The sequence below is a fragment of the Heterodontus francisci genome, unplaced genomic scaffold (genome assembly GCF_036365525.1).
Source record: "Heterodontus francisci isolate sHetFra1 unplaced genomic scaffold, sHetFra1.hap1 HAP1_SCAFFOLD_323, whole genome shotgun sequence".
NCBI classification, from domain to species: domain Eukaryota; kingdom Metazoa; phylum Chordata; class Chondrichthyes; order Heterodontiformes; family Heterodontidae; genus Heterodontus; species Heterodontus francisci.
The window spans coordinates 929,178-955,585 of NW_027141078.1; the positions used below are offsets into that span (position 1 = coordinate 929,178).

Genomic DNA, 26,408 nt, shown 5'->3' on the forward strand with positions numbered 1-26,408 from the left:
CCTCACTCCCCTCCCTCACTCCCCCTCCTCCCTCACACCCTCACACCCCCTCCTCCCGCACTCCCCCTCCTCCCTCACTACCCCTCCTCCCTCACTACCTCACTCTTCCTCCTCCCTCACTGCCCCTCCTCCCTCACTCCCCCCTTCTCCCTCACTACTCTTCCTCCCCACTCCTCCTCCTCCCTCACTCCCCATCCTCCTGCACGCCCTCACTTCCCTCACCTCCTGCACTACCCCTCCCCCTCACTCTCCCTCCTCCCTCACACCCTCACTCCCCCTCCTCTTCACTCCCCCTCCTCCCTCTCTCCCTCACTCTCCCTCCTCCTTCATTACGCCTCCTTCCTCACTCCCCCTCCTCCTTCACTCCCCCTCCTCCCTCACTCCCTCACTCTCCCTGCTCCTTCAGTCCCCCTCCTCCCACACACCCTCACTTTCCCTCCTCCCTCACTCCCCCTCCACCCTCACTCCTCCTCCTCACTCACTCACTCTCCTCCCTCACTCCCCCTCCTCCCTCAATCCCTGACTCCTCCTCCTCCCTCACTCACTCTCCTCCCTCACTCCCCCTCCTCCCTCACTCCCTCATTCCCCCTCCTCCCTCACTCCCATCCCTCACATCCCCTCCTCCTTCACTCACCCTCCTCCCTCACTCCCTCACTCCCCCTCCTCCCTCAATCCCTCACTTCCTCTCCCTCACACCCACCTTCCTCCCTAACTGCCCCTCCTCCCTCACTCCACCTCCCTCATGTCCCCTCCTCCTTCACTCCCCAATCTCCCCCCTGCCCCCAACCTCCCCCCCACCCTCATTTAGCCCTCCCCCCCCCACCCGCCAAACCGGGGAGGGGAATGAGGAGGAGAGGGAGTGCGGGGGAGGGGGGGGGGTGTGGTGGGCGGGCGCGAGGGAGGGTAGTGAGGGGCAGGGGAGTGAGGCCTCACAGTTCCTCTCACCCTCCGATGAAATGTGTTACCCTCATACTTCAATAAAAAGCCGAGTGCACAACCTCAAACTTCTGTCCGCCTGGTGTCCCCTCAAAACGGTCAAGAAGGTTCCGGAAAGGTGGAAAGGACAAAGGGGCCAAGCGGGACTGATGCGTGATGCCCGACCTCTCCTCGCCCCGGCCCCCGGGTGGCACTGAGCCCCACACACTCATTACAGGAAGATCCCAGGAGCCAACACTCGATTACACGTGGGAATTCCCAGCCGCCAATGGGTGCGGAGATTCCGAGCGTCTCACTGGGACGGAAACCGGGACCTCTCCCGAACAGACAACAACTGGAGCGCGGTTGATCGGCAATTTATTCAAAAAGCATGCAAAAATTCGCAAAGACAAATACTTGGCGGAGAGTTAGTCAGTGCCAAAACGTTTGCAAGCGAAGGGTCATGGAGTCGAGACAATGAACAGAGAAAGCCAAACCGTGCGGAGAGGGGACCGACTGCGGAACAGGGGGATATAGAGAGGGTGGGAGCCGAGGGGGCGCCGCACTGTCGGAGGGTCAGCACCGAGGGATGTATGTAAACAGTCACGCCGCCGGAGTCCCTCAATCTGCGAAACTCACACTCCTCCGGAACACAGATTGGAAAAGGCAGATTCTTCCTCGAAACTGGGTTCGGCACATTTCTGACAGATGAAAGAATGGAAACTCTCACAGTAATCATCATCCAAGGAAAAACTGGCAACCCCGGGATAACTGGAGTAACGATTTTGGAGCGTTGCACAGTCTCCAAACGAATATTGATACAGTCGATTGTTCTTCCATGAACCAGAGCTTGAAATGGGAAAATAAAAACAATCATAAAACTTGCACACAATTCCTGCAGAGATTTGGAAGATGCAGAGAGTCCGGTATCAATCCCCAAACTAATCCCACTGCCCCACTCTCTCCCCATAGCCCTGTATCGATCCCCAAACTAATCCCACTGCCCCGCTCTCTCCCCATATCCCTGTATCAATCCCCAAACTAATCCCACTGCCCCGCTCTCTCCCCATAGCCCTGTATCAATCTCCAAATTTATCCCACTGTCCCGCTCTCTCCCCATTGCCCTGTATCAATCCCCAAACTAATCCCACTGCCCCACTCTCTCCCCATATCCCTGTATCAATCCCCAAACTAATCCCAGTGCCCCACTCTCTCCCCATAGCCCTGTTCAATCCCCAAACTAATCCCAGTGCCCCACTCACACTCCATAGCCCTGTATCAATCCCCAAACTAATCCCACTGCCCCACTCTCTCCCCATAGCCCTGTATCAATCCCCAAACTAATCCCACTGCCTCGCTCTCCATCCCCCATAGCCCTGTCATCAATCACAACTAATCCCACTGCCCCACTCTCTCCCCATAGCCCTGTATCAATCTCCAAACTAATCCCACTGGCCCCACTCTCTCCCCATAGACCTGTATCAATCCCCAAACTAATCCACTATCCTGCTCTCTCCCCATAGTCCTGTATCAATCCCCAAACTAATCCCACTGCCCCACTCTCTCCCCATAGCCTGTATCAATCCCCAAACTAATCCCACTATCCTGCTCTCTCCCCATAGTCTCTATCAATCCCCAAACTATCCCACTGCCCTGCTCTCTCCCCATAGCCCTGTATCAATCCCCAAACTAATCCCACTGCCCTGCTCTCTCCCCATAGCCCTGTATCAATCCCCAACTAATCCCACTGCCCCACTCTCTCCCCATAGCCCTGTATCAATCCCCAAACTAATCCCACTATCCCGCTCTCTCCCCAGAGCCCTGTATCAATCTCAAACTAATCCCACTGCCCCTGCTCTCTCCCCATAGCCCTGTATCAATCCCAAACTAATCCCACTATCCCGCTCTCTCCCCAGAGCCCTGTATCAATCTCAAACTAATCCCACTGCCCCGCTCTCTCCCCATAGCCCTGTATCAATCTCAAACTAATCCCACTGCCCCGGTCTCTCCCCATAGCCCTGTATCAATCTCCAAACTAATCCCACTGCCCTGCTCTCTCCCCATAGCCCTGTATCAAACCCCAAACTAATCCCACTGCCCTGCTCTCTCCCCATAGCCCTGTATCAATCCCCAAACTAATCCCACTGCCCTGCTCTCTCCCCATAAGCCCTGTATCAATCCCCAAACTAATCCCACTGCCCCGCTCTCTCCCCATAGCCCTGTATCAATCCCCAAACTAATCCCACTGCCCCGCTCTCTCCCCATAGCCCTGTATCAATGTCCAAAACTAATCCCACTATCCTCCTCTCTCCCCATAGCCCTGTATCAATCCCCAAACTAATCCCACTGCCCCGCTCTCTCTCCATATCCCTGTATCAAACCCAAACTAATCCCACTGCCCCGCTCTCTCCCCATATCCCTGTATCAATCCCCAAACTAAACCCACTGCCCCACTCACTCCCCATAGCCCTGTATCAATCCCCAAAACTAATCCCACTGCCCCACTCTCTCCCCATAGCCCTGTATCAATCCCCAAACTAATCCCACTTCCCCACTCTCTCCCCATAGCCCTGTATCAACCCCAAACTAATCCCACTGCCCCGCTCTCTCCCCATATCCCTGTATCAATCCCCAAACTAAACCCACTGCCCCACTCTCTCCCATAGCCCTGTATCAATCCCCAAACTAATCCCACTGCCCCACTCTCTCCCCATAGCCCTGTATCAACCCCAAACTAATCCCACTGCCCGCTCTCTCCCCATATCCCTGTATCGAATTACCAAACTAAACCCACTGCCCCACTCTCTCCCCATAGCCCTGTATCAATCCCCAACTAAACCCACTGCCCCACTCTCTCCCCATAGCCCTGTATCAATCCCCAAACTAATCCCACTGCCCCACTCTCTCTCCATAGCCCTGTATCATCCCCAAACTAATCCCACTGCCCCACTCTCTCCCCATAGCCCTGTATCAATCCCCAAACTAATCCACTGCCCCGCTCTCTCCCCATATCCCTGTATCAATCCCCAAACTAATCCCACTGCCCCGCTCTCTCCCCATGGCCCTGTATCAATCCCAAACTAATCCCACTGCCCCGCTCTCTCCCCATATCCCTGTATCAATCCCCAAATTAATCCCACTGCCCCGCTCTCTCCTCATAGCCCTGTATCAATCCCAAAGTAATCCCACTGCCCCGCTCTCTCCCCAGAGCCCTGTTTCTATCCCCAAACTAATCTCACTGCCCACTCTCTCCTCATAGCCCAGTATCAATCCCCAAACTAATCCCACTGCCCCGCTCTCTCCTCACAGCCCTGTTTCGAACCCCAAACTAATCCCACTGCCCTGCTCTCTCCCCATATCCCTGTATCAATCCCCCAAACTAATCCCACTGCCCCGCTCTCTCCCCAGAGCCCTGTTTCTATCCCCAAACTAATCCCACTGCCCCGCTCTCTCCCCATAGCCCTGTATCAATGTCCAAACTAATCCCACTGCCCCGCTCTCTCCCCATAGCCCTGTATCAATCCCCAAACTAATCCCACTGCCCCGCTCTCTCCCCAGAGCCCTGTTTCTATCCCCAAACTAATCCCACTGCCCCGCTCTCTCCCCAGAGCCCTGTTTCTATCCCCAAACTAATCCCACTGCCCCGCTCTCTCCCCATAGCCCTGTATCAATCCCCAAACTAATCCCACTGCCACGCTCTCTCCCCATATCCCTGTATCAATCCCCAAACTAATCCCACTGCCCCGCTCTCTCCCCATATCCCTGTATCAATCCCCAAACTAATCCCACTGCCCCACTCTCTCCCCATAGCCCTGTATCAATCCCCAAACTAATCCCACTGCCCCACTCTCTCCCCATAGCCCTGTATCAATCCCCAAACTAATCCCACTGCCACGCTCTCTCCCCATATCCCTGTATCAATCCCCAAACTAATCCCTCTGCCCCGCTCTCTCCCCATATCCCTGTATCAATCCCCAAACTAATCCCACTGCCCCACTCTCTCCCCATAGCCCTGTATCAATCCCCAAACTAATCCCACTGCCCCGCTCTCTCCCCATATCCCTGTATCAATCCCCAAACTAATCCCACTGCCCCACTCTCTCCCCATATCCCTGTATCAATCTCCAAACTAATCCCACTGCCCCGCTCTCTCCCCATAGCCCTGTATCAATCCCCAAACTAATCCCACTGCCCCACTCTCTCCCCATAGCCCTGTATCAATCCCCAAACTAATCCCACTGCCCCGCTCTCTCCCCAGAGCCCTGTATCAATCTCCAAACTAATCCCACTGCCCCGCTCTCTCCCTATAGCCCTGTATCAATGTCCAAACTAATCCCACTATCCTGCTCTCTCCCCATAGCCCTGTATCAATCCCCAAACTAATCCCACTATCCTGCGCTCTCCCCATAGCCCTGTATCAATCCCCAAACTAATCCCACTGCCCTGCTCTCTCCCCATAGCCCTGTATCAATCCCCAAACTAATCCCACTATCCTGCTCTCTCCCCATAGCCCTGTATCAATCCCCAAACTAATCCCACTGCCACGCTCTCTCCCCATATCCCTGTATCAATCCCCAAACTAATCCCACTGCCCCGCTCTCTCCCCAGAGCCCTGTTTCTATCCCCAAACTAATCCCACTGCCCCGCTCTCTCCCCATAGCACTGTATCAATCCCCAAACTAATCCCACTGCCACGCTCTCTCCCCATATCCCTGTATCAATCCCCAAACTAATCCCACTGCCCCGCTCTCTCCCCATATCCCTGTATCAATCTCCAAACTAATCCCACTGCCCCACTCTCTCCCCATAGCCCTGTATCAATCCCCAAACTAATCCCACTGCCCCACTCTCTCCCCATAGACCTGTATCAATCCCCAAACTAATCCCACTGCCCCACTCTCTCCCCATAGCCCTGTATCAATCCCCAAACTAATCCCACTGCCACGCTCTCTCCCCATATCCCTGTATCAATCTCCAAACTAATCCCACTGCCCCACTCTCTCCCCATAGCCCTGTATCAATCCCCAAACTAATCCCACTGCCCCGCTCTCTCCCCAGAGCCCTGTATCAATCTCCAAACTAATCCCACAGCCCCGCTCTCTCCCTATAGCCCTGTATCAATGTCCAAACTAATCCCACTATCCTGCTCTCTCCCCATAGCCCTGTATCAATCCCCAAACTAATCCCACTATCCTGCTCTCTCCCCATAGCCCTGTATCAATCCCCAAACTAATCCCACTGCCCTGCTCTCTCCCCATAGCCCTGTATCAATCCCCAAACTAATCCAACTGCCCCGCTCTCTCCCCATAGCCCTGTATCAATGTCCAAACTAATCCCACTATCCTGCTCTCTCCCCATAGCCCTGTATCAATCCCCAAACTAATCCCACTATCCTGCTCTCTCCCCATAGCCCTGTATCAATCCCCAAACTAATCCCACTGCCCTGCTCTCTCCCCATAGCCCTGTATCAATCCCCAAACTAATCCAACTGCCCCGCTCTCTCCCCATAGCCCTGTATCAATGTCCAAACTAATCCCACTATCCTGCTCTCTCCCCATAGCCCTGTATCAATCCCCAAACTAATCCCACTATCCTGCTCTCTCCCCATAGCCCTGTATCAATCCCCAAACTAATCCCACTGCCCCGCTCTCTCTCCATATCCCTGTATCAAACCCAAACTAATCCCACTGCCCCACTCTCTCCCCAAACAAATCCCACTGCCCCACTCTCTCTCCATATCCCTGTATCAATCCCCAAACTAATCCCACTGCCCCACACTCTCCCCATAGCCCTTTATCCATTCCCAAACTAATCCCACTGCCCCGCTCTCTCCCCATAGCCCTGTATCAATCCCCAAACTAATCCCACTGCCCCACTCTCTCCCCATAGCCCTGTATCAACCCCAAACTAATCCCACTGCCCCGCTCTCTCCCCATATCCCTGTATCAATCCCCAAACTAAACCCACTGCCCCGCTCTCTCCCCATATCCCTGTATCAATCCCCAAACTAAACCCACTGCCCCACTCTCTCCCCATAGCCCTGTATCAATCCCCAAACTAATCCCACTGCCCCGCTCTCTCCCCATATCCCTGTATCAATCCCCAAACTAATCCCACTGCCCCGCTCTCTCCCCATGGCCCTGTATCAATCCCCAAACTAATCCCACTGCCCCGCTCTCTCCCCATATCCCTGTATCAATCCCCAAATTAATCCCACTGCCCCGCTCTCTCCTCATAGCCCTGTATCAATCCCCAAAGTAATCCCACTGCCCCGCTCTCTCCCCAGAGCCCTGTTTCTATCCCCAAACTAATCTCACTGCCCCGCTCTCTCCTCATAGCCCAGTATCAATCCCCAAACTAATCCCACTGCCCCGCTCTCTCCTCATAGCCCTGTTTCGAACCCCAAACTAATCCAACTGCCCTGCTCTCTCCCCATATCCCTGTATCAATCCCCAAACTAATCCCACTGCCCCGCTCTCTCCCCAGAGCCCTGTTTCTATCCCCAAACTAATCCCACTGCCCCGCTCTCTCCCCATAGCCCTGTATCAATCCCCAAACTAATCCCACTGCCCCGCTCTCTCCCAATAGCCCTGTATCAATCCCCAAACTAATCCCACTGCCCCGCTCTCTCCTCACAGCCCTGTTTCGAACCCCAAACTAATCCCACTGCCCTGCTCTCTCCCCATAGCCCTGTATCAATCCCCAAACTAATCCCACTGCCCCGCTCTCTCCCCAGAGCCCTGTTTCTATCCCCAAACTAATCCCACTGCCCCGCTCTCTCCCCATAGCCCTGTATCAATGTCCAAACTAATCCCACTGCCCCGCTCTCTCCCCATAGCCCTGTATCAATCCCCAAACTAATCCAACTGCCCCGCTCTCTCCCCAGAGCCCTGTTTCTATCCCCAAACTAATCCCACTGCCCCGCTCTCTCCCCAGAGCCCTGTTTCTATCCCCAAACTAATCCCACTGCCCCGCTCTCTCCCCATAGCCCTGTATCAATCCCCAAACTAATCCCACTGTCACGCTCTCTCCCCATATCCCTGTATCAATCCCCAAACTAATCCCACTGCCCCGCTCTCTCCCCATATCCCTGTATCAATCCCCAAACTAATCCCACTGCCCCACTCTCTCCCCATAGCCCTGTATCAATCCCCAAACTAATCCCACTGCCCCACTCTCTCCCCATAGCCCTGTATCAATCCCCAAACTAATCCCACTGCCACGCTCTCTCCCCATATCCCTGTATCAATCCCCAAACTAATCCCACTGCCCCGCTCTCTCCCCATATCCCTGTATCAATCCCCAAACTAATCCCACTGCCCCGCTCTCTCCCCATATCCCTGTATCAATCCCCAAACTAATCCCACTGCCCCACTCTCTCCCCATAGCCCTGTATCAATCCCCAAACTAATCCCACTGCCCCGCTCTCTCCCCATATCCCTGTATCAATCCCCAAACTAATCCCACTGCCCCACTCTCTCCCCATATCCCTGTATCAATCTCCAAACTAATCCCACTGCCCCGCTCTCTCCCCATAGCCCTGTATCAATCCCCAAACTAATCCCACTGCCCCACTCTCTCCCCATAGCCCTGTATCAATCCCCAAACTAATCCCACTGCCCCGCTCTCTCCCCAGAGCCCTGTATCAATCTCCAAACTAATCCCACTGCCCCGCTCTCTCCCCATAGCCCTGTATCAATCCCCAAACTAATCCCACTATCCTGCTCTCTCCCCATAGCCCTGTATCAATCCCCAAACTAATCCCACTGCCCTGCTCTCTCCCCATAGCCCTGTATCAATCCCCAAACTAATCCCACTATCCTGCTCTCTCCCCATAGCCCTGTATCAATCCCCAAACTAATCCCACTGCCACGCTCTCTCCCCATATCCCTGTATCAATCCCCAAACTAATCCCACTGCCCCGCTCTCTCCCCAGAGCCCTGTTTCTATCCCCAAACTAATCCCACTGCCCCGCTCTCTCCCCATAGCCCTGTATCAATCCCCAAACTAATCCCACTGCCACGCTCTCTCCCCATATCCCTGTATCAATCCCCAAACTAATCCCACTGCCCCGCTCTCTCCCCATATCCCTGTATCAATCTCCAAACTAATCCCACTGCCCCACTCTCTCCCCATAGCCCTGTATCAATCCCCAAACTAATCCCACTGCCCCACTCTCTCCCCATAGACCTGTATCAATCCCCAAACTAATCCCACTGCCCCACTCTCTCCCCATAGCCCTGTATCAATCCCCAAACTAATCCCACTGCCACGCTCTCTCCCCATATCCCTGTATCAATCTCCAAACTAATCCCACTGCCCCACTCTCTCCCCATAGCCCTGTATCAATCCCCAAACTAATCCCACTGCCCCGCTCTCTCCCCAGAGCCCTGTATCAATCTCCAAACTAATCCCACAGCCCCGCTCTCTCCCTATAGCCCTGTATCAATGTCCAAACTAATCCCACTATCCTGCTCTCTCCCCATAGCCCTGTATCAATCCCCAAACTAATCCCACTATCCTGCTCTCTCCCCATAGCCCTGTATCAATCCCCAAACTAATCCCACTGCCCTGCTCTCTCCCCATAGCCCTGTATCAATCCCCAAACTAATCCAACTGCCCCGCTCTCTCCCCATAGCCCTGTATCAATGTCCAAACTAATCCCACTATCCTGCTCTCTCCCCATAGCCCTGTATCAATCCCCAAACTAATCCCACTATCCTGCTCTCTCCCCATAGCCCTGTATCAATCCCCAAACTAATCCCACTGCCCTGCTCTCTCCCCATAGCCCTGTATCAATCCCCAAACTAATCCAACTGCCCCGCTCTCTCCCCATAGCCCTGTATCAATGTCCAAACTAATCCCACTATCCTGCTCTCTCCCCATAGCCCTGTATCAATCCCCAAACTAATCCCACTATCCTGCTCTCTCCCCATAGCCCTGTATCAATCCCCAAACTAATCCAACTGCCCCGCTCTCTCCCCATAGCCCTGTATCAATGTCCAAACTAATCCCACTATCCTGCTCTCTCCCCATAGCCCTGTATCAATCCCCAAACTAATCCCACTATCCTGCTCTCTCCCCATAGCCCTGTATCAATCCCCAAACTAATCCCACTATCCTGCTCTCTCCCCATAGCCCTGTATCAATCCCCAAACTAATCCCACTGCCCCGCTCTCTCTCCATATCCCTGTATCAAACCCAAACTAATCCCACTGCCCCACTCTCTCCCCAAACAAATCCCACTGCCCCACTCTCTCTCCATATCCCTGTATCAATCCCCAAACTAATCCCACTGCCCCACACTCTCCCCATAGCCCTTTATCCATTCCCAAACTAATCCCACTGCCCCGCTCTCTCCCCATAGCCCTGTATCAATCCCCAAACTAATCCCACTGCCCCACTCTCTCCCCATAGCCCTGTATCAACCCCAAACTAATCCCACTGCCCCGCTCTCTCCCCATATCCCTGTATCAATCCCCAAACTAAACCCACTGCCCCGCTCACTCCCCATATCCCTGTATCAATCCCCAAACTAAACCCACTGCCCCACTCTCTCCCCATAGCCCTGTATCAATCCCCAAACTAATCCCACTGCCCCGCTCTCTCCCCATATCCCTGTATCAATCCCCAAACTAATCCCACTGCCCCGCTCTCTCCCCATGGCCCTGTATCAATCCCCAAACTAATCCCACTGCCCCGCTCTCTCCCCATATCCCTGTATCAATCCCCAAATTAATCCCACTGCCCCGCTCTCTCCTCATAGCCCTGTATCAATCCCCAAAGTAATCCCACTGCCCCGCTCTCTCCCCAGAGCCCTGTTTCTATCCCCAAACTAATCTCACTGCCCCGCTCTCTCCTCATAGCCCAGTATCAATCCCCAAACTAATCCCACTGCCCCGCTCTCTCCTCATAGCCCTGTTTCGAACCCCAAACTAATCCCACTGCCCTGCTCTCTCCCCATATCCCTGTATCAATCCCCAAACTAATCCCACTGCCCCGCTCTCTCCCCAGAGCCCTGTTTCTATCCCCAAACTAATCCCACTGCCCCGCTCTCTCCCCATAGCCCTGTATCAATCCCCAAACTAATCCCACTGCCCCGCTCTCTCCCAATAGCCCTGTATCAATCCCCAAACTAATCCCACTGCCCCGCTCTCTCCCCAGAGCCCTGTTTCTATCCCCAAACTAATCCCACTGCCCCGCTCTCTCCCCATAGCCCTGTATCAATCCCCAAACTAATCCCACTGCCCCGCTCTCTCCCCAGAGCCCTGTTTCTATCCCCAAACTAATCCCACTACCCCGCTCTCTCCCCATATCCCTGTATCAATCTCCAAACTAATGCCACTGCCCCGCTCTCTCCCCATATCCCTGTATCAATCCCCAAACTAATCCCACTGCCCCACTCTCTCCCCAGAGCCCTGTATCAATCTCCAAACTAATCCCACTACCCCTCTCTCTCCCCATATCCCTGTATCAATCCCAAACTAATCCCACTACCCCACTCTCTCCCCATAGACCTGTATCAATCTCAAACTAATCCCACTACCCCGCTCTCTCCCCACATCCCTGTATCAATCTCCAAACTAATCCCACTACCCCGCTCTCTCCCCATAGCCCTGTATCAATCCCCAAACTAATCCCACTGCCCTGCTCTCTCCCCATAGCCCTGTATCAATCCCCAAACTAATCCCACTGCCCCACTCTCTCCCCATAGCCCTGTATCAACCCCAAACTAATCCCACTGCCCCGCTCTCTCCCCATATCCCTGTATCAATCCCCAAACTAAACCCACTGCCCCGCTCTCTCCCCATATCCCTGTATCAATCCCCAAACTAAACCCACTGCCCCACTCTCTCCCCATAGCCCTGTATCAATCCCCAAACTAATCCCACTGCCCCGCTCTCTCCCCATATCCCTGTATCAATCCCCAAACTAATCCCACTGCCCCGCTCTCTCCCCATGGCCCTGTATCAATCCCCAAACTAATCCCACTGCCCCGCTCTCTCCCCATATCCCTGTATCAATCCCCAAATTAATACCACTGCCCCGCTCTCTCCTCATAGCCCTGTATCAATCCCCAAAGTAATCCCACTGCCCCGCTCTCTCCCCAGAGCCCTGTTTCTATCCCCAAACTAATCTCACTGCCCCGCTCTCTCCTCATAGCCCAGTATCAATCCCCAAACTAATCCCACTGCCCCGCTCTCTCCTCATAGCCCTGTTTCGAACCCCAAACTAATCCCACTGCCCTGCTCTCTCCCCATATCCCTGTATCAATCCCCAAACTAATCCCACTGCCCCGCTCTCTCCCCAGAGCCCTGTTTCTATCCCCAAACTAATCCCACTGCCCCGCTCTCTCCCCATAGCCCTGTATCAATCCCCAAACTAATCCCACTGCCCCGCTCTCTCCCAATAGCCCTGTATCAATCCCCAAACTAATCCCACTGCCCCGCTCTCTCCCCAGAGCCCTGTTTCTATCCCCAAACTAATCCCACTGCCCCGCTCTCTCCCCATAGCCCTGTATCAATCCCCAAACTAATCCCACTGCCCCGCTCTCTCCCCAGAGCCCTGTTTCTATCCCCAAACTAATCCCACTACCCCGCTCTCTCCCCATATCCCTGTATCAATCTCCAAACTAATGCCACTGCCCCGCTCTCTCCCCATATCCCTGTATCAATCCCCAAACTAATCCCACTGCCCCACTCTCTCCCCAGAGCCCTGTATCAATCTCCAAACTAATCCCACTACCCCTCTCTCTCCCCATATCCCTGTATCAATCCCAAACTAATCCCACTACCCCACTCTCTCCCCATAGACCTGTATCAATCTCAAACTAATCCCACTACCCCGCTCTCTCCCCACATCCCTGTATCAATCTCCAAACTAATCCCACTACCCCGCTCTCTCCCCATAGCCCTGTATCAATCCCCAAACTAATCCCACTGCCCTGCTCTCTCCCCATAGCCCTGTATCAATCCCCAAACTAATCCCACTATCCTGCTCTCTCCCCATAGCCCTGTATCAATCCCCAAACTAATCCCACTGCCACGCTCTCTCCCCATATCCCTGTATCAATCCCCAAACTAATCCCACTGCCCCGCTCTCTCCCCAGAGCCCTGTTTCTATCCCCAAACTAATCCCACTGCCCCGCTCTCTCCCCATAGCCCTGTATCAATCCCCAAACTAATCCCACTGCTACGCTCTCTCCCCATATCCCTGTATCAATCCCCAAACTAATCCCACTGCCCCGCTCTCTCCCCAGAGCCCTGTTTCTATCCCCAAACTAATCCCACTGCCCCGCTCTCTCCCCATAGCCCTGTATCAATCCCCAAACTAATCCCACTGCCACGCTCTCTCCCCATATCCCTGTATCAATCCCCAAACTAATCCCACTGCCCCGCTCTCTCCCCATATCCCTGTATCAATCTCCAAACTAATCCCACTGCCCCACTCTCTCCCCATAGCCCTGTATCAATCCCCAAACTAATCCCACTGCCCCACTCTCTCCCCATAGCCCTGTATCAATCCCCAAACTAATCCCACTGCCCCACTCTCTCCCCATAGCCCTGTATCAATCCCCAAACTAATCCCACTGCCCCACTCTCTCCACATAGCCCTGTATCAATCCCCAAACTAATCCCACTGCCACGCTCTCTCCCCATATCCCTGTATCAATCTCCAAACTAATCCCACTGCCCCACTCTCTCCCCATAGCCCTGTATCAATCCCCAAACTAATCCCACTGCCCCACTCTCTCCCCATAGCCCTGTATCAATCTCCAAACTAATCCCACAGCCCCGCTCTCTCCCTATAGCCCTGTATCAATGTCCAAACTAATCCCACTATCCTGCTCTCTCCCCATAGCCCTGTATCAATCCCCAAACTAATCCCACTATCCTGCTCTCTCCCCATAGCCCTGTATCAATCCCCAAACTAATCCCACTGCCCTGCTCTCTCCCCATAGCCCTGTATCAATCCCCAAACTAATCCAACTGCCCCGCTCTCTCCCCAGAGCCCTGTATCAATCTCCAAACTAATCCCACAGCCCCGCTCTCTCCCCATAGCCCTGTATCAATCCCCAAACTAATCCCACTATCCTGCTCTCTCCCCATAGCCCTGTATCAATCCCCAAACTAATCCCACTGCCCCGCTCTCTCTCCATTTCCCTGTATCAATCCCCAAACTAATCCCACTGCCCACTCTCTCCCCATAGCCCTGTATCGATCCCAAACTAATCCCACTGCCCCGCTCTCTCCCCATAGCCCTGTATCAATCCCCAAACTAATCCCACTGCCCCAATCTCTCCCCATAGCCCTGTATCAACCCCAAACTAATCCCACTGCCCAGCTCTCTCCCCATATCCCTGTATCAATCCCCAAACTAAACCCACTGCCCCACTCTCTCCCCATAGCCCTGTATCAATCCCCAAACTAATCCCACTGCCCCACTCTCTCCCCATAGCCCTGTATCAATCCCCAAACTAATCCCACTGCCCCGCTCTCTCCCCATATCCCTGTATCAATCCCCAAACTAATCCCACTGCCCCGCTCTCTCCCCATGGCCCTGTATCAATCCCCAAACTAATCCCACTGCCCCGCTCTCTCCCCATATCCCTGTATCAATCCCCAAATTAATCCCACTGCCCCGCTCTCTCCTCATAGCCCTGTATCAATCCCCAAACTAATCCCACTGCCCCACTCTCTCCCCATAGCCCTGTATCAATCCCCAAAGTAATCCCACTGCCCCGCTCTCTCCCCAGAGCCCTGTTTCTATCCCCAAACTAATCTCACTGCCCCGCTCTCTCCTCATAGCCCAGTATCAATCCCCAAACTAATCCCACTGCCCCGCTCTCTCCTCATAGCCCTGTTTCGAACCCCAAACTAATCCCACTGCCCTGCTCTCTCCCCATATCCCTGTATCAATCCCCAAACTAATCCCACTGCCCCGCTCTCTCCCCAGAGCCCTGTTTCTATCCCCAAACTAATCCCACTGCCCCGCTCTCTCCCCATAGCCCTGTATCAATCCCCAAACTAATCCCACTGCCCCGCTCTCTCCCCATAGCCCTGTATCAATCCCCAAACTAATCCCACTGCCCCGCTCTCTCCCCAGAGCCCTGTTTCTATCCCCAAACTAATCCCACTGCCCCGCTCTCTCCCCATAGCCCTGTATCAATCCCCAAACTAATCCCACTGCCCCGCTCTCTCCCCAGAGCCCTGTTTCTATCCCCAAACTAATCCCACTACCCCGCTCTCTCCCCATATCCCTGTATCAATCCCCAAACTAATGCCACTGCCCCGCTCTCTCCCCATATCCCTGTATCAATCCCCAAACTAATCCCACTGCCCCACTCTCTCCCCAGAGCCCTGTATCAATCTCCAAACTAATCCCACTACCCCTCTCTCTCCCCATATCCCTGTATCAATCCCAAACTAATCCCACTACCCCACTCTCTCCCCATAGACCTGTATCAATCTCAAACTAATCCCACTACCCCGCTCTCTCCCCACATCCCTGTATCAATCTCCAAACTAATCCCACTACCCCGCTCTCTCCCCATAGACCTGTATCAATCTCAAACTAATCCCACTGTCCCGCTCTCTCCCCATAGACCTGTATCAATCCCCAAACTAATCCCACTGCCCCGCTCTCTCCCCAGAGCCCTGTTTCTATCCCCAAACTAATCCCACTGCCCCGCTCTCTCCCCATAGCCCTGTATCAATCCCCAAACTAATCCCACTGCCCCGCTCTCTCCCCAGAGCCCTGTTTCTATCCCCAAACTAATCCCACTACCCCGCTCTCTCCCCATATCCCTGTATCAATCCCCAAACTAATGCCACTGCCCCGCTCTCTCCCCATATCCCTGTATCAATCCCCAAACTAATGCCACTGCCCCGCTCTCTCCCCATATCCCTGTATCAATCCCCAAACTAATGCCACTGCCCCGCTCTCTCCCCATATCCCTGTATCAATCCCCAAACTAATCCCACTGCCCCGCTCTCTCCCCATATCCCTGTATCAATCTCAAACTAATCCCACTACCCCGCTCTCTCCCCACATCCCTGTATCAATCTCCAAACTAATCCCACTACCCCGCTCTCTCCCCATAGACCTGTATCAATCTCAAACTAATCCCACTGTCCCGCTCTCTCCCCATAGCCCTGTATCAATCCCCAAACTAATCCCACTGCCACGCTCTCTCCCCATATCCCTGTATCAATCCCCAAACTAATCCCACTGCCCCGCTCTCTCCCCATATCCCTGTATCAATCTCCAAACTAATCCCACTGCCCCACTCTCTCCCCATAGCCCTGTATCAATCCCCAAACTAATCCCACTGCCCCACTCTCTCCCCATAGCCCTGTATCAATCCCCAAACTAATCCCACTGCCCCACTCTCTCCCCATAGCCCTGTATCAATCCCCAAACTAATCCCACTTCCCCACTCTCTCCACATAGCCCTGTATCAATCCCCAAACTAATCCCACTGCCACGCTCTCTCCCCATATCCCTGTATCAATCTCCAAACTAATCCCACTGCCCCACTCTCTCCCCATAGCCCTGTATCAATCTCCAAACTAATCCCACTACCCCGCTCTCTCCCCACATCCCTGTATCAATCTCCAAACTAATCCCACTACCCCGCTCTCTCCCCACATCCCTGTATCAATCTCCAAACTAATCCCACTGCCCCACTCTCTCCCCATAGCCCTGTATCAATCCCCAAACTAATCCCACTGCCCCACTCTCTCCCCATAGCCCTGTATCAATCCCCAAACTAATCCCACTGCCCCACTCTCTCCACATAGCCCTGTATCAATCCCCAAACTAATCCCACTGCCACGCTCTCTCCCCATATCCCTGTATCAATCTCCAAACTAATCCCACTGCCCCACTCTCTCCCCATAGCCCTGTATCAATCTCCAAACTAATCCCACTACCCCGCTCTCTCCCCACATCCCTGTATCAATCTCCAAACTAATCCCACTACCCCGCTCTCTCCCCACATCCCTGTATCAATCTCCAAACTAATCCCACTACCCCGCTCTCTCCCCACATCCCTGTATCAATCTCCAAACTAATCCCACTACCCCGCTCTCTCCCCATAGACCTGTATCAATCTCAAACTAATCCCACTACCCTGCTCTCTCCCCACATCCCTGTATCAATCTCCAAACTAATCCCACTACCCCGCTCTCTCCCCATAGACCTGTATCAATCTCAAACTAATCCCACTGTCCCGCTCTCTCCCCATAGACCTGTATCAATCTCAAACTAATCCTACTACCCCGCTCTCTCCCCACATCCCTGTATCAATCTCCAAACTTATCCCACTACCCCGCTCTCTCCCCATAGACCTGTATCAATCTCAAACTAATCCCACTGTCCCGCTCTCTCCCCATAGACCTGTATCAATCTCAAACTAATCCCACTGTCCCGCTCTCTCCCCATAGACCTGTATCAATCTCAAACTAATCCTACTACCCCGCTCTCTCCCCACATCCCTGTATCAATCTCCAAACTTATCCCACTACCCCGCTCTCTCCCCATAGACCTGTATCAATCTCAAACTAATCCCACTGTCCCGCTCTCTCCCCACAGCCCTGTATCAATCTGCAAACTAATCCCACTGCCCCGCTCTCTCCCCACAGCCCTGTATCAATCTGCAAACTAATCCCACTGCCCCGCTCTCTCCCCATATCCCTGTATCAATCCCCAAACTAATCCCACTACCCCGCTCTCTCCCCATAGACCTGTATCAATCTCAAACTAATCCCACTGCCCCGCTCTCTCCCCATAGACCTGTATCAAGCCCCAAACTAATCCCACTGCCCCGCTCTCTCCCCACAGCCCTGTATCAATCTGCAAACTAATCCCACTGCCCCGCTCTCTCCCCACAGCCCTGTATCAATCTGCAAACTAATCCCACTGCCCCACTCTCTCCCCATATCCCTGTATCAATCCCCAAACTAATCCCACTTCCTCGCGGTCCCTTGTGGACCAGTGACGCACCTCAGGTTTGTCCCATCCACCCATTTCCACTTTCTGGTCTTCTTGTCCTTTGACAGTCCAATCCAATAGGGCAGTCTCTTTCCTCTGATATTTTCCACGATAAATTCCTGTGATAATTAAGTCATGCGGATTTAACATATGTGTTCATTGAAAGCAGTATCTAACCCCCCCGTGCTGTACCTGTCCTGGGAGTGTTTGATGAGGACAGTGTAGAGGGAGCTTTACTCTGTATCTAACCCCCCGTGCTGTACCTGTCCTGGGAGTGTTTGATGGGGGACAGTGTTGAGGGAGCTTTACTCTGTATCTAACCCCCGTACTGTACCTGTCCTGGGAGTGTTTGATGGGGGACAGTGTAGAGGGAGCTTTACTCTGTATCTAACCCCCGTACTGTACCTGTCCTGGGAGTGTTTGATGAGGACAGTGTAGAGGGAGCTTTACTCTGTATCTAACCCCCCCGTGCTGTACCTGTCCTGGGAGTGTTTGATGGGGGACAGTGTTGAGGGAGCTTTACTCTGTATCTAACCCCCCGTACTGTACCTGTTCTGGGGAGTGTTTGATGGGGACAGTGTAGAGGGAGCTTTACTCTGTATCTAACCCCCCCCGTACTGTACCTGTCCTGGGGAGTGTTTGATGTGGGTCAGTGTAGAGGGAGCTTTACTCTGTATCTAACCCCCCCCGTACTGTACCTGTCCTGGGGAGTGTTTGATGGGGGACAGTGTAGAGGGAGCTTTACTCTGTATCGAACCCCCCGTACTGTACCTGTCCTGGGAGTGTTTGATGGGGACAGTGTAGAGGGAGCTTTACTCTGTATCTAACCCCCCGTACTGTACCTGTCCTGGGGAGTTTTTGATGGGGACAGTGTAGAGGGAGCTTTACTCTGTATCTAACCCCCCGTACTGTACCTGTCCTGGGGAGTGTTTGATGGGGGACAGTGTAGAGGGAGCTTTACACTGGATCTCGGTGTGACAGAGGCTTCTCACCTGTTGTTGACTCGTGTTTATGACAACAAGATGTGAATTTTTTGATTCACAAAATATTTTTGCAGATTCCCACGACTTCGCCTCTTCTGAGAAATAATAGCAATGTCCATTGTTCTGTTTCCAATCAGGTGAGCACAATCTCTCTGTGAAATAAAAAGATTTCAATTAGCAGAATATACTGTAACATTAGCAGGAGGCCATTCAGCCCCTCTCACCCCTGATACACAGGAACAGGAGGAGTCCCATTCAGCCCCTCTCACCCCTGATACACAGGAACAGGAGGAGTCCCATTCAGCCCCTCTCACCCCTGTTACACAGGAACAGGAGGAGGCCCATTCAGCCCCTCTCGAGCCTGTTACACAGGAACAGGAGGAGGCCCATTCAGCCCCTCTCACCCCTGTTACACAGGAACAGGAGGAGGCCCATTCAGCCCCTCTCACCCCTGTTACGCAGTATCCTCGAAGGGTATCCTAGCCGACTGGAGCCGGGAGCAGGATGTCAGGCCGAGGGGGCGGGGAAAGGGTGGACAGGGCGTGGAGGAGAGAGGGCACAGGGTCAGGCACTGAGCTCCCACTCACCGCGACACTGCCGGACGACCTCGCAGAAGGAGGTGGATCGGCCGCGGGCTTGGGCGAGGCTTCCCGAGGCGTCCCGCAGCCTCCCGCCAATGACCGTCAGATTCCGCCTGGTGCCGGAAAGGGTTTCGTTCATCCGCTCGAGCTCCGAGAGAAGGGAGTCGCCTCGCGCCCGCAGGGCGAGGGCCCGATCGCGCCAGCTGTCCAGTTCGACGGTCCGCCGGGCCAGGCGTTCCTCCAGCTCCTGCAGCTGACCGGTCAGAAGAGAGACGGTGTTCCGGGCCTGGGCGGACTCCCCCAGCAGGGCCCGGTTACTGACGAGGGAGGCTGCTCGCTCCTGTGACTCCCCGACCAACTGTTCCTTCACCTGCAGGACTGAAAAAGGGGGTCAACTGAGACGAGCTGTGGGACATATCAGAGTGTTACAGTGAGGGGTGTGGGATATATCAGAGTGTTACAGTTCGGGGTGTGGGATATATCAGTGTTACAGTGAGGGGTGTGGGATATATCAGAGTTACAGTGAGGGATGTGGGATATATCAGAGTGTTACAGTTCGGGGTGTGGGATATATCAGTGTTACAGTGAGGAGTGTGGGATATATCAGTGTTACAGTGAGGGGTGTGGGATATATCAGAGTGTTACAGTGAGGAGTGTGGGATATATCAGTGTTAGAGTGAGGGGTGTGGGATATATCAGTGTTACAGTGAGGGGTGTGGGATATATCAGAGTGTTACAGTGAGGAGTGTGGGATATATCAGTGTTAGAGTGAGGGGTGTGGGATATATCAGATTGTTACAGTGAGGGGTGTGGGATATATCAGTGTTACAGTGAGGGATGTGGGATATATCAGTGTTACAGTGAGGGGTGTGGGATATATCAGAGTGTTACAGTGAGGGGTGTGGGATATATCAGTGTTACAGTGAGGGGTGTGGGATATATCAGTGTTACAGTGAGGGGTGTGGGATATATCAGAGTGTTACAGTTAGGGGTGTGGGATATATCAGTGTTACAGTGAGGGGTGTGGGATATATCAGTGTTACAGTGAGGGATGTGGGATATATCAGAGTGTTACAGTTAGGGGTGTGGGATATATCAGTGTTACAGTGAGGGGTGTGGGATATATCAGTGTTACAGTGAGGGGTGTGGGATATATCAGAGTGTTACAGTGAGGGGTGTGGGATATATCAGTGTTACAGTGAGGGGTGTGGGATATTTCAGTGTTACAGTGAGGGGTGTGGGATATATCAGTGTTACAGTGCGGGGTGTGGGATATATCAGAGTGTTACAGTGAGGGGTGTGGGATATATCAGTGTTACAGTGAGGGGTGTGGGATATAACAGTGTTACAGTGAGGAGTGTGGGATATATCAGTGTTCCAGTGAGGGGTGTGGGATATATCAATGTGACAGTGAGGGGTGTGGGATATATCAGTGTTACAGTGAGGGGTGTGGGATATATCAGAGTGTTACAGTGAGGGGTGTGGGATATATCAGTGTTACAGTGAGGGGTGTGGGATATATCAGAGTGTTACAGTGAGGGGTGTGGGATATATCAGAGGGTTACAGTGAGGGGTGTGGGATATATCAGTTTTACAGTGAGGGGTGTGGGATATCAAAGTGTTACAGTGAGGAGTGTGGGATATATCAGTGTTACAGTGAGGGGTGTGTGATATATCAGAGTGTTACAGTGAGGAGTGTGCGATATAACAGTGTTACAGTGAGGGGTGTGGGATATATCAGTGTTACAGTGAGGGGTGTGGGATATATCAGTGTGTTACAGTGAGGAGTGTGCGATATATCAGAGTGTTACAGTGAGGGGTGTGGGATATTTCAGTGTTACAGTGAGGGGTGTGGGATATATCAGTGTTACAGTGAGGGGTGTGGGATATATCAGTGTTCCAGTGAGGGGTGTGGGATATATCAGAGTGTTACAGTGAGGAGTGTGGGATATATCAGTGTTACAGTGAGGGGTGTGGGATATATCTGTGTTTCAGTGAGGGGTGTGGGATATATCAGTGTTACAGTGAGGGGTGTGGAATATATCATAGTGTTACAGTGAGGGGATTGGGATATATCAGTGTTACAGTGAGGGGTGTGGGATATATCAGAGTGTTACAGTGAGGAGTGTGGGATATCTCAGTGTGACAGTGAGGGGTGTGGGATATATCAGTGTTGCAGTGAGGGGTGTGGGATTTATCAGTGTTACAGAGAGGGGTGTGGGATATATCAGTGTTACAGTGAGGGGTGTGGGATATATCAGTGTTACAGTGAGGGGTGTGGGATATATCAGTGTTGCAGTGAGGGGTGTGGGATTTATCAGTGTTACAGAGAGGGGTGTGGGATATATCAGTGTTACAGTGAGGGGTGTGGGATATATCAGTGTTACAGTGAGGGGTGTGGGATATATCAGTGTTTCAGTGAGGGGTGAGGGATATATCAGTGTGACAGTGAGGGGTGTGGTATATATCAGTGTGACAGTGAGGGGTGTGGTATATATCAGTTTGACAGTGAGAGGTGTGGTATATATCAGTGTTACAGTGAGGGGTGTGGGATATATCAGTGTTACAGTGAGGGGTGTGGGATATATCAGTGTTACAGTGAGGGGTGTGGGATATATCAGTGTTGCAGTGAGGGGTGTGGGATTTATCAGTGTTACAGAGAGGGGTGTGGGATATATCAGTGTTACAGTGAGGGGTGTGGGATATATCAGTGTTACAGTGAGGGGTGTGGGATATATCAGTGTTTCAGTGAGGGGTGAGGGATATATCAGTGTTACAGTGAGGGGTGTGGGATATATCAGTGTTACAGTGAGGGGTGTGGGATATATCAGTGTGACAGTGAGGGGTGTGGTATATATCAGTGTGACAGTGAGGGGTGCGGTATATATCAGTTTGACAGTGAGAGGTGTGGTATATATCAGTGTTACAGTGAGGGGTGTGGGATATATCAGTGTGACAGTGAGGGGTGTGGTATATATCAGTGTGACAGTGAGGGGTGTGGTATATATCAGTGTGACAGTGAGGGGTGTGGTATATATCAGTGTTACAGTGAGGGGTGTGGTATATATCAGTGTTACAGTGAGGGGTGTGGGATATATCAGTGTTACAGTGAGGGGTGTGGGATATATCAGTGTTACAGTGAGGGGTGTGAGATGTATCAGTGTTACAGTGAGGGGTGTGGGATATATCAGTGTTACAGTGAGGGGTGTGGGATATAACATTGTTACAGTGAGGAGTGTGGGATATATCAGTGTTACAGTGAGGGGTGTGGGATATATCAGTGTTACAGTGAGGGGTGTGGGATATAAGAGTGTTACAGTGAGGGGTGTGGGATATATCAGTGTTACAGTGAGTGGTGTGGGATATATCAGTGTTACAGTGAGGGGTGTGGGATATATCAGTGTTACAGTGATGGGTGTGGGATATATCAGTGTTACAGTGAGGGGTGTGGGAGATATCAGAGTGTTACAGTGAGGGGTGTGGGATATATCAGTGTTACAGGGAGGGGTGTGGGATATAACAGTGTTACAGTGAGGAGTGTGGGATATATCAGTGTTCCAGTGAGGGGTGTGTGATATATCAGTGTGACCGTGAGGGGTGTGAGATGTATCAGTGTTACAGTGACGGGTGTGGGATATATCAGAGTGTTACAGTGAGGGGTGTGGGATATATCAGTGTTACAGTGAGGGGTGTGGGATATAACAGTGTTACAGTGAGGAGTGTGGGATATATCAGTGTTCCAGTGAGGGGTGTGGGATATATCAATGTGACAGTGAGGGGTGTGGGATATATCAGTGTTACAGTGAGGGGTGTGGGATATATCAGAGTGTTACAGTGAGGGGTGTGGGATATATCAGTGTTACAGTGAGGGGTGTGGGATATATCAGAGTGTTACAGTGAGGGGTGTGGGATATATCAGAGGGTTACAGTGAGGGGTGTGGGATATATCAGTTTTACAGTGAGGGGTGTGGGATATCAAAGTGTTACAGTGAGGAGTGTGGGATATATCAGTGTTACAGTGAGGGGTGTGTGATATATCAGAGTGTTACAGTGAGGAGTGTGCGATATAACAGTGTTACAGTGAGGGGTGTGGGATATATCAGTGTTACAGTGAGGGGTGTGGGATATATCAGTGTGTTACAGTGAGGAGTGTGCGATATATCAGAGTGTTACAGTGAGGGGTGTGGGATATTTCAGTGTTACAGTGAGGGGTGTGGGATATATCAGTGTTACAGTGAGGGGTGTGGGATATATCAGTGTTCCAGTGAGGGGTGTGGGATATATCAGAGTGTTACAGTGAGGAGTGTGGGATATATCAGTGTTACAGTGAGGGGTGTGGGATATATCTGTGTTTCAGTGAGGGGTGTGGGATATATCAGTGTTACAGTGAGGGGTGTGGAATATATCATAGTGTTACAGTGAGGGGATTGGGATATATCAGTGTTACAGTGAGGGGTGTGGGATATATCAGAGTGTTACAGTGAGGAGTGTGGGATATCTCAGTGTGACAGTGAGGGGTGTGGGATATATCAGTGTTGCAGTGAGGGGTGTGGGATTTATCAGTGTTACAGAGAGGGGTGTGGGATATATCAGTGTTACAGTGAGGGGTGTGGGATATATCAGTGTTACAGTGAGGGGTGTGGGATATATCAGTGTTGCAGTGAGGGGTGTGGGATTTATCAGTGTTACAGAGAGGGGTGTGGGATATATCAGTGTTACAGTGAGGGGTGTGGGATATATCAGTGTTACAGTGAGGGGTGTGGGATATATCAGTGTTTCAGTGAGGGGTGAGGGATATATCAGTGTGACAGTGAGGGGTGTGGTATATATCAGTGTGACAGTGAGGGGTGTGGTATATATCAGTTTGACAGTGAGAGGTGTGGTATATATCAGTGTTACAGTGAGGGGTGTGGGATATATCAGTGTTACAGTGAGGGGTGTGGGATATATCAGTGTTACAGTGAGGGGTGTGGGATATATCAGTGTGACAGTGAGGGGTGTGGTATATATCAGTGTTACAGTGAGGGGTGTGGGATATATCAGTGTTGCAGTGAGGGGTGTGGGATTTATCAGTGTTACAGAGAGGGGTGTGGGATATATCAGTGTTACAGTGAGGGGTGTGGGATATATCAGTGTTACAGTGAGGGGTGTGGGATATATCAGTGTTTCAGTGAGGGGTGAGGGATATATCAGTGTGACAGTGAGGGGTGTGGTATATATCAGTGTGACAGTGAGGGGTGTGGTATATATCAGTTTGACAGTGAGAGGTGTGGTATATATCAGTGTTACAGTGAGGGGTGTGGGATATATCAGTGTGACAGTGAGGGGTGTGGTATATATCAGTGTGACAGTGAGGGGTGTGGTATATATCAGTGTGACAGTGAGGGGTGTGGTATATATCAGTGTTACAGTGAGGGGTGTGGTATATATCAGTGTTACAGTGAGGGGTGTGGGATATATCAGTGTTACAGTGAGGGGTGTGGGATATATCAGTGTTACAGTGAGGGGTGTGAGATGTATCAGTGTTACAGTGAGGGGTGTGGGATATATCAGTGTTACAGTGAGGGGTGTGGGATATAACATTGTTACAGTGAGGAGTGTGGGATATATCAGTGTTACAGTGAGGGGTGTGGGATATATCAGTGTTACAGTGAGGGGTGTGGGATATAAGAGTGTTACAGTGAGGGGTGTGGGATATATCAGTGTTACAGTGAGTGGTGTGGGATATATCAGTGTTACAGTGAGGGGTGTGGGATATATCAGTGTTACAGTGATGGGTGTGGGATATATCAGTGTTACAGTGAGGGGTGTGGGAGATATCAGAGTGTTACAGTGAGGGGTGTGGGATATATCAGTGTTACAGGGAGGGGTGTGGGATATAACAGTGTTACAGTGAGGAGTGTGGGATATATCAGTGTTCCAGTGAGGGGTGTGTGATATATCAGTGTGACCGTGAGGGGTGTGAGATGTATCAGTGTTACAGTGACGGGTGTGGGATATATCAGAGTGTTACAGTGAGGGGTGTGGGATATATCAGTGTTACAGTGAGGGGTGTGGGATATAACAGTGTTACAGTGAGGAGTGTGGGATATATCAGTGTTCCAGTGAGGGGTGTGGGATATATCAATGTGACAGTGAGGGGTGTGGGATATATCAGTGTTACAGTGAGGGGTGTGGGATATATCAGAGTGTTACAGTGAGGGGTGTGGGATATATCAGTGTTACAGTGAGGGGTGTGGGATATATCAGAGGGTTACAGTGAGGGGTGTGGGATATATCAGTGTTACAGTGAGGGGTGTGGGATATCAAAGTGTTACAGTGAGGAGTGTGGGATATATCAGTGTTACAGTGAGGGGTGTGGGATATATCAGTGTTACAGTGAGGGGTGTGGGATATATCAGTGTTCCAGTGAGGGGTGTGGGATATATCAGAGTGTTGCAGTGAGGAGTGTGCGATATATCAGTGTTACAGTGAGGGGTGTGGGATATATCAGTGTTACAGTGAGGGGTGTGGGATATATCAGTGTTCCAGTGAGGGGTGTGGGATATATCAGAGTGTTACAGTGAGGAGTGTGGGATATATCAGTGTTACAGTGAGGGGTGTTGGATATATCTGTGTTTCAGTGAGGGGTGTGGGATATATCAGTGTTACAGTGAGGGGTGTGGAATATATCATAGTGTTACAGTGAGGGGATTGGGATATATCAGTGTTACAGTGAGGGGTGTGGGATATATCAGAGTGTTACAGCGAGGAGTGTGGGATATCTCAGTGTGACAGTGAGGGGTGTGGGATATATCAGTGTTACAGTGAGGGGTGTGGGATATATCAGTGTTGCAGTGAGGGGTGTGGGATATATCAGTGTTACAGAGAGGGGTGTGGGATATATCAGTGTTACAGTGAGGGGTATGGGATATATCAGTGTTTCAGTGAGGGG

At 52.1% G+C, this 26,408-nt stretch overlaps 1 protein-coding gene and 1 pseudogene across 1 annotated transcript in view; one reads left to right on the forward strand and one right to left on the reverse strand.

Moving 5' to 3' along the window:
* The window catches only part of LOC137361952 (glutathione S-transferase kappa 1-like), a 14,916-nt pseudogene extending 14,397 nt beyond the window's left edge, over nucleotides 1-519 (forward strand).
* Nucleotides 520-1,276: 757 nt separating this feature from the next.
* LOC137361951 (C-type lectin domain family 10 member A-like) overlaps nucleotides 1,277-26,408 on the reverse strand; it is a 63,692-nt gene continuing 38,560 nt past the window's right edge. Inside the window, exons 5-8 of the mRNA XM_068026541.1 lie at nucleotides 19,481-19,852; nucleotides 18,903-19,045; nucleotides 17,923-18,029; nucleotides 1,277-1,764 (exon numbers count right to left, since the gene is read on the reverse strand). Of these exons, the coding sequence (XP_067882642.1) occupies nucleotides 1,551-1,764; nucleotides 17,923-18,029; nucleotides 18,903-19,045; nucleotides 19,481-19,852 (836 nt within the window). The 3' untranslated portion in view covers nucleotides 1,277-1,550. The remainder of the gene's footprint in view (nucleotides 1,765-17,922; nucleotides 18,030-18,902; nucleotides 19,046-19,480; nucleotides 19,853-26,408) is intronic.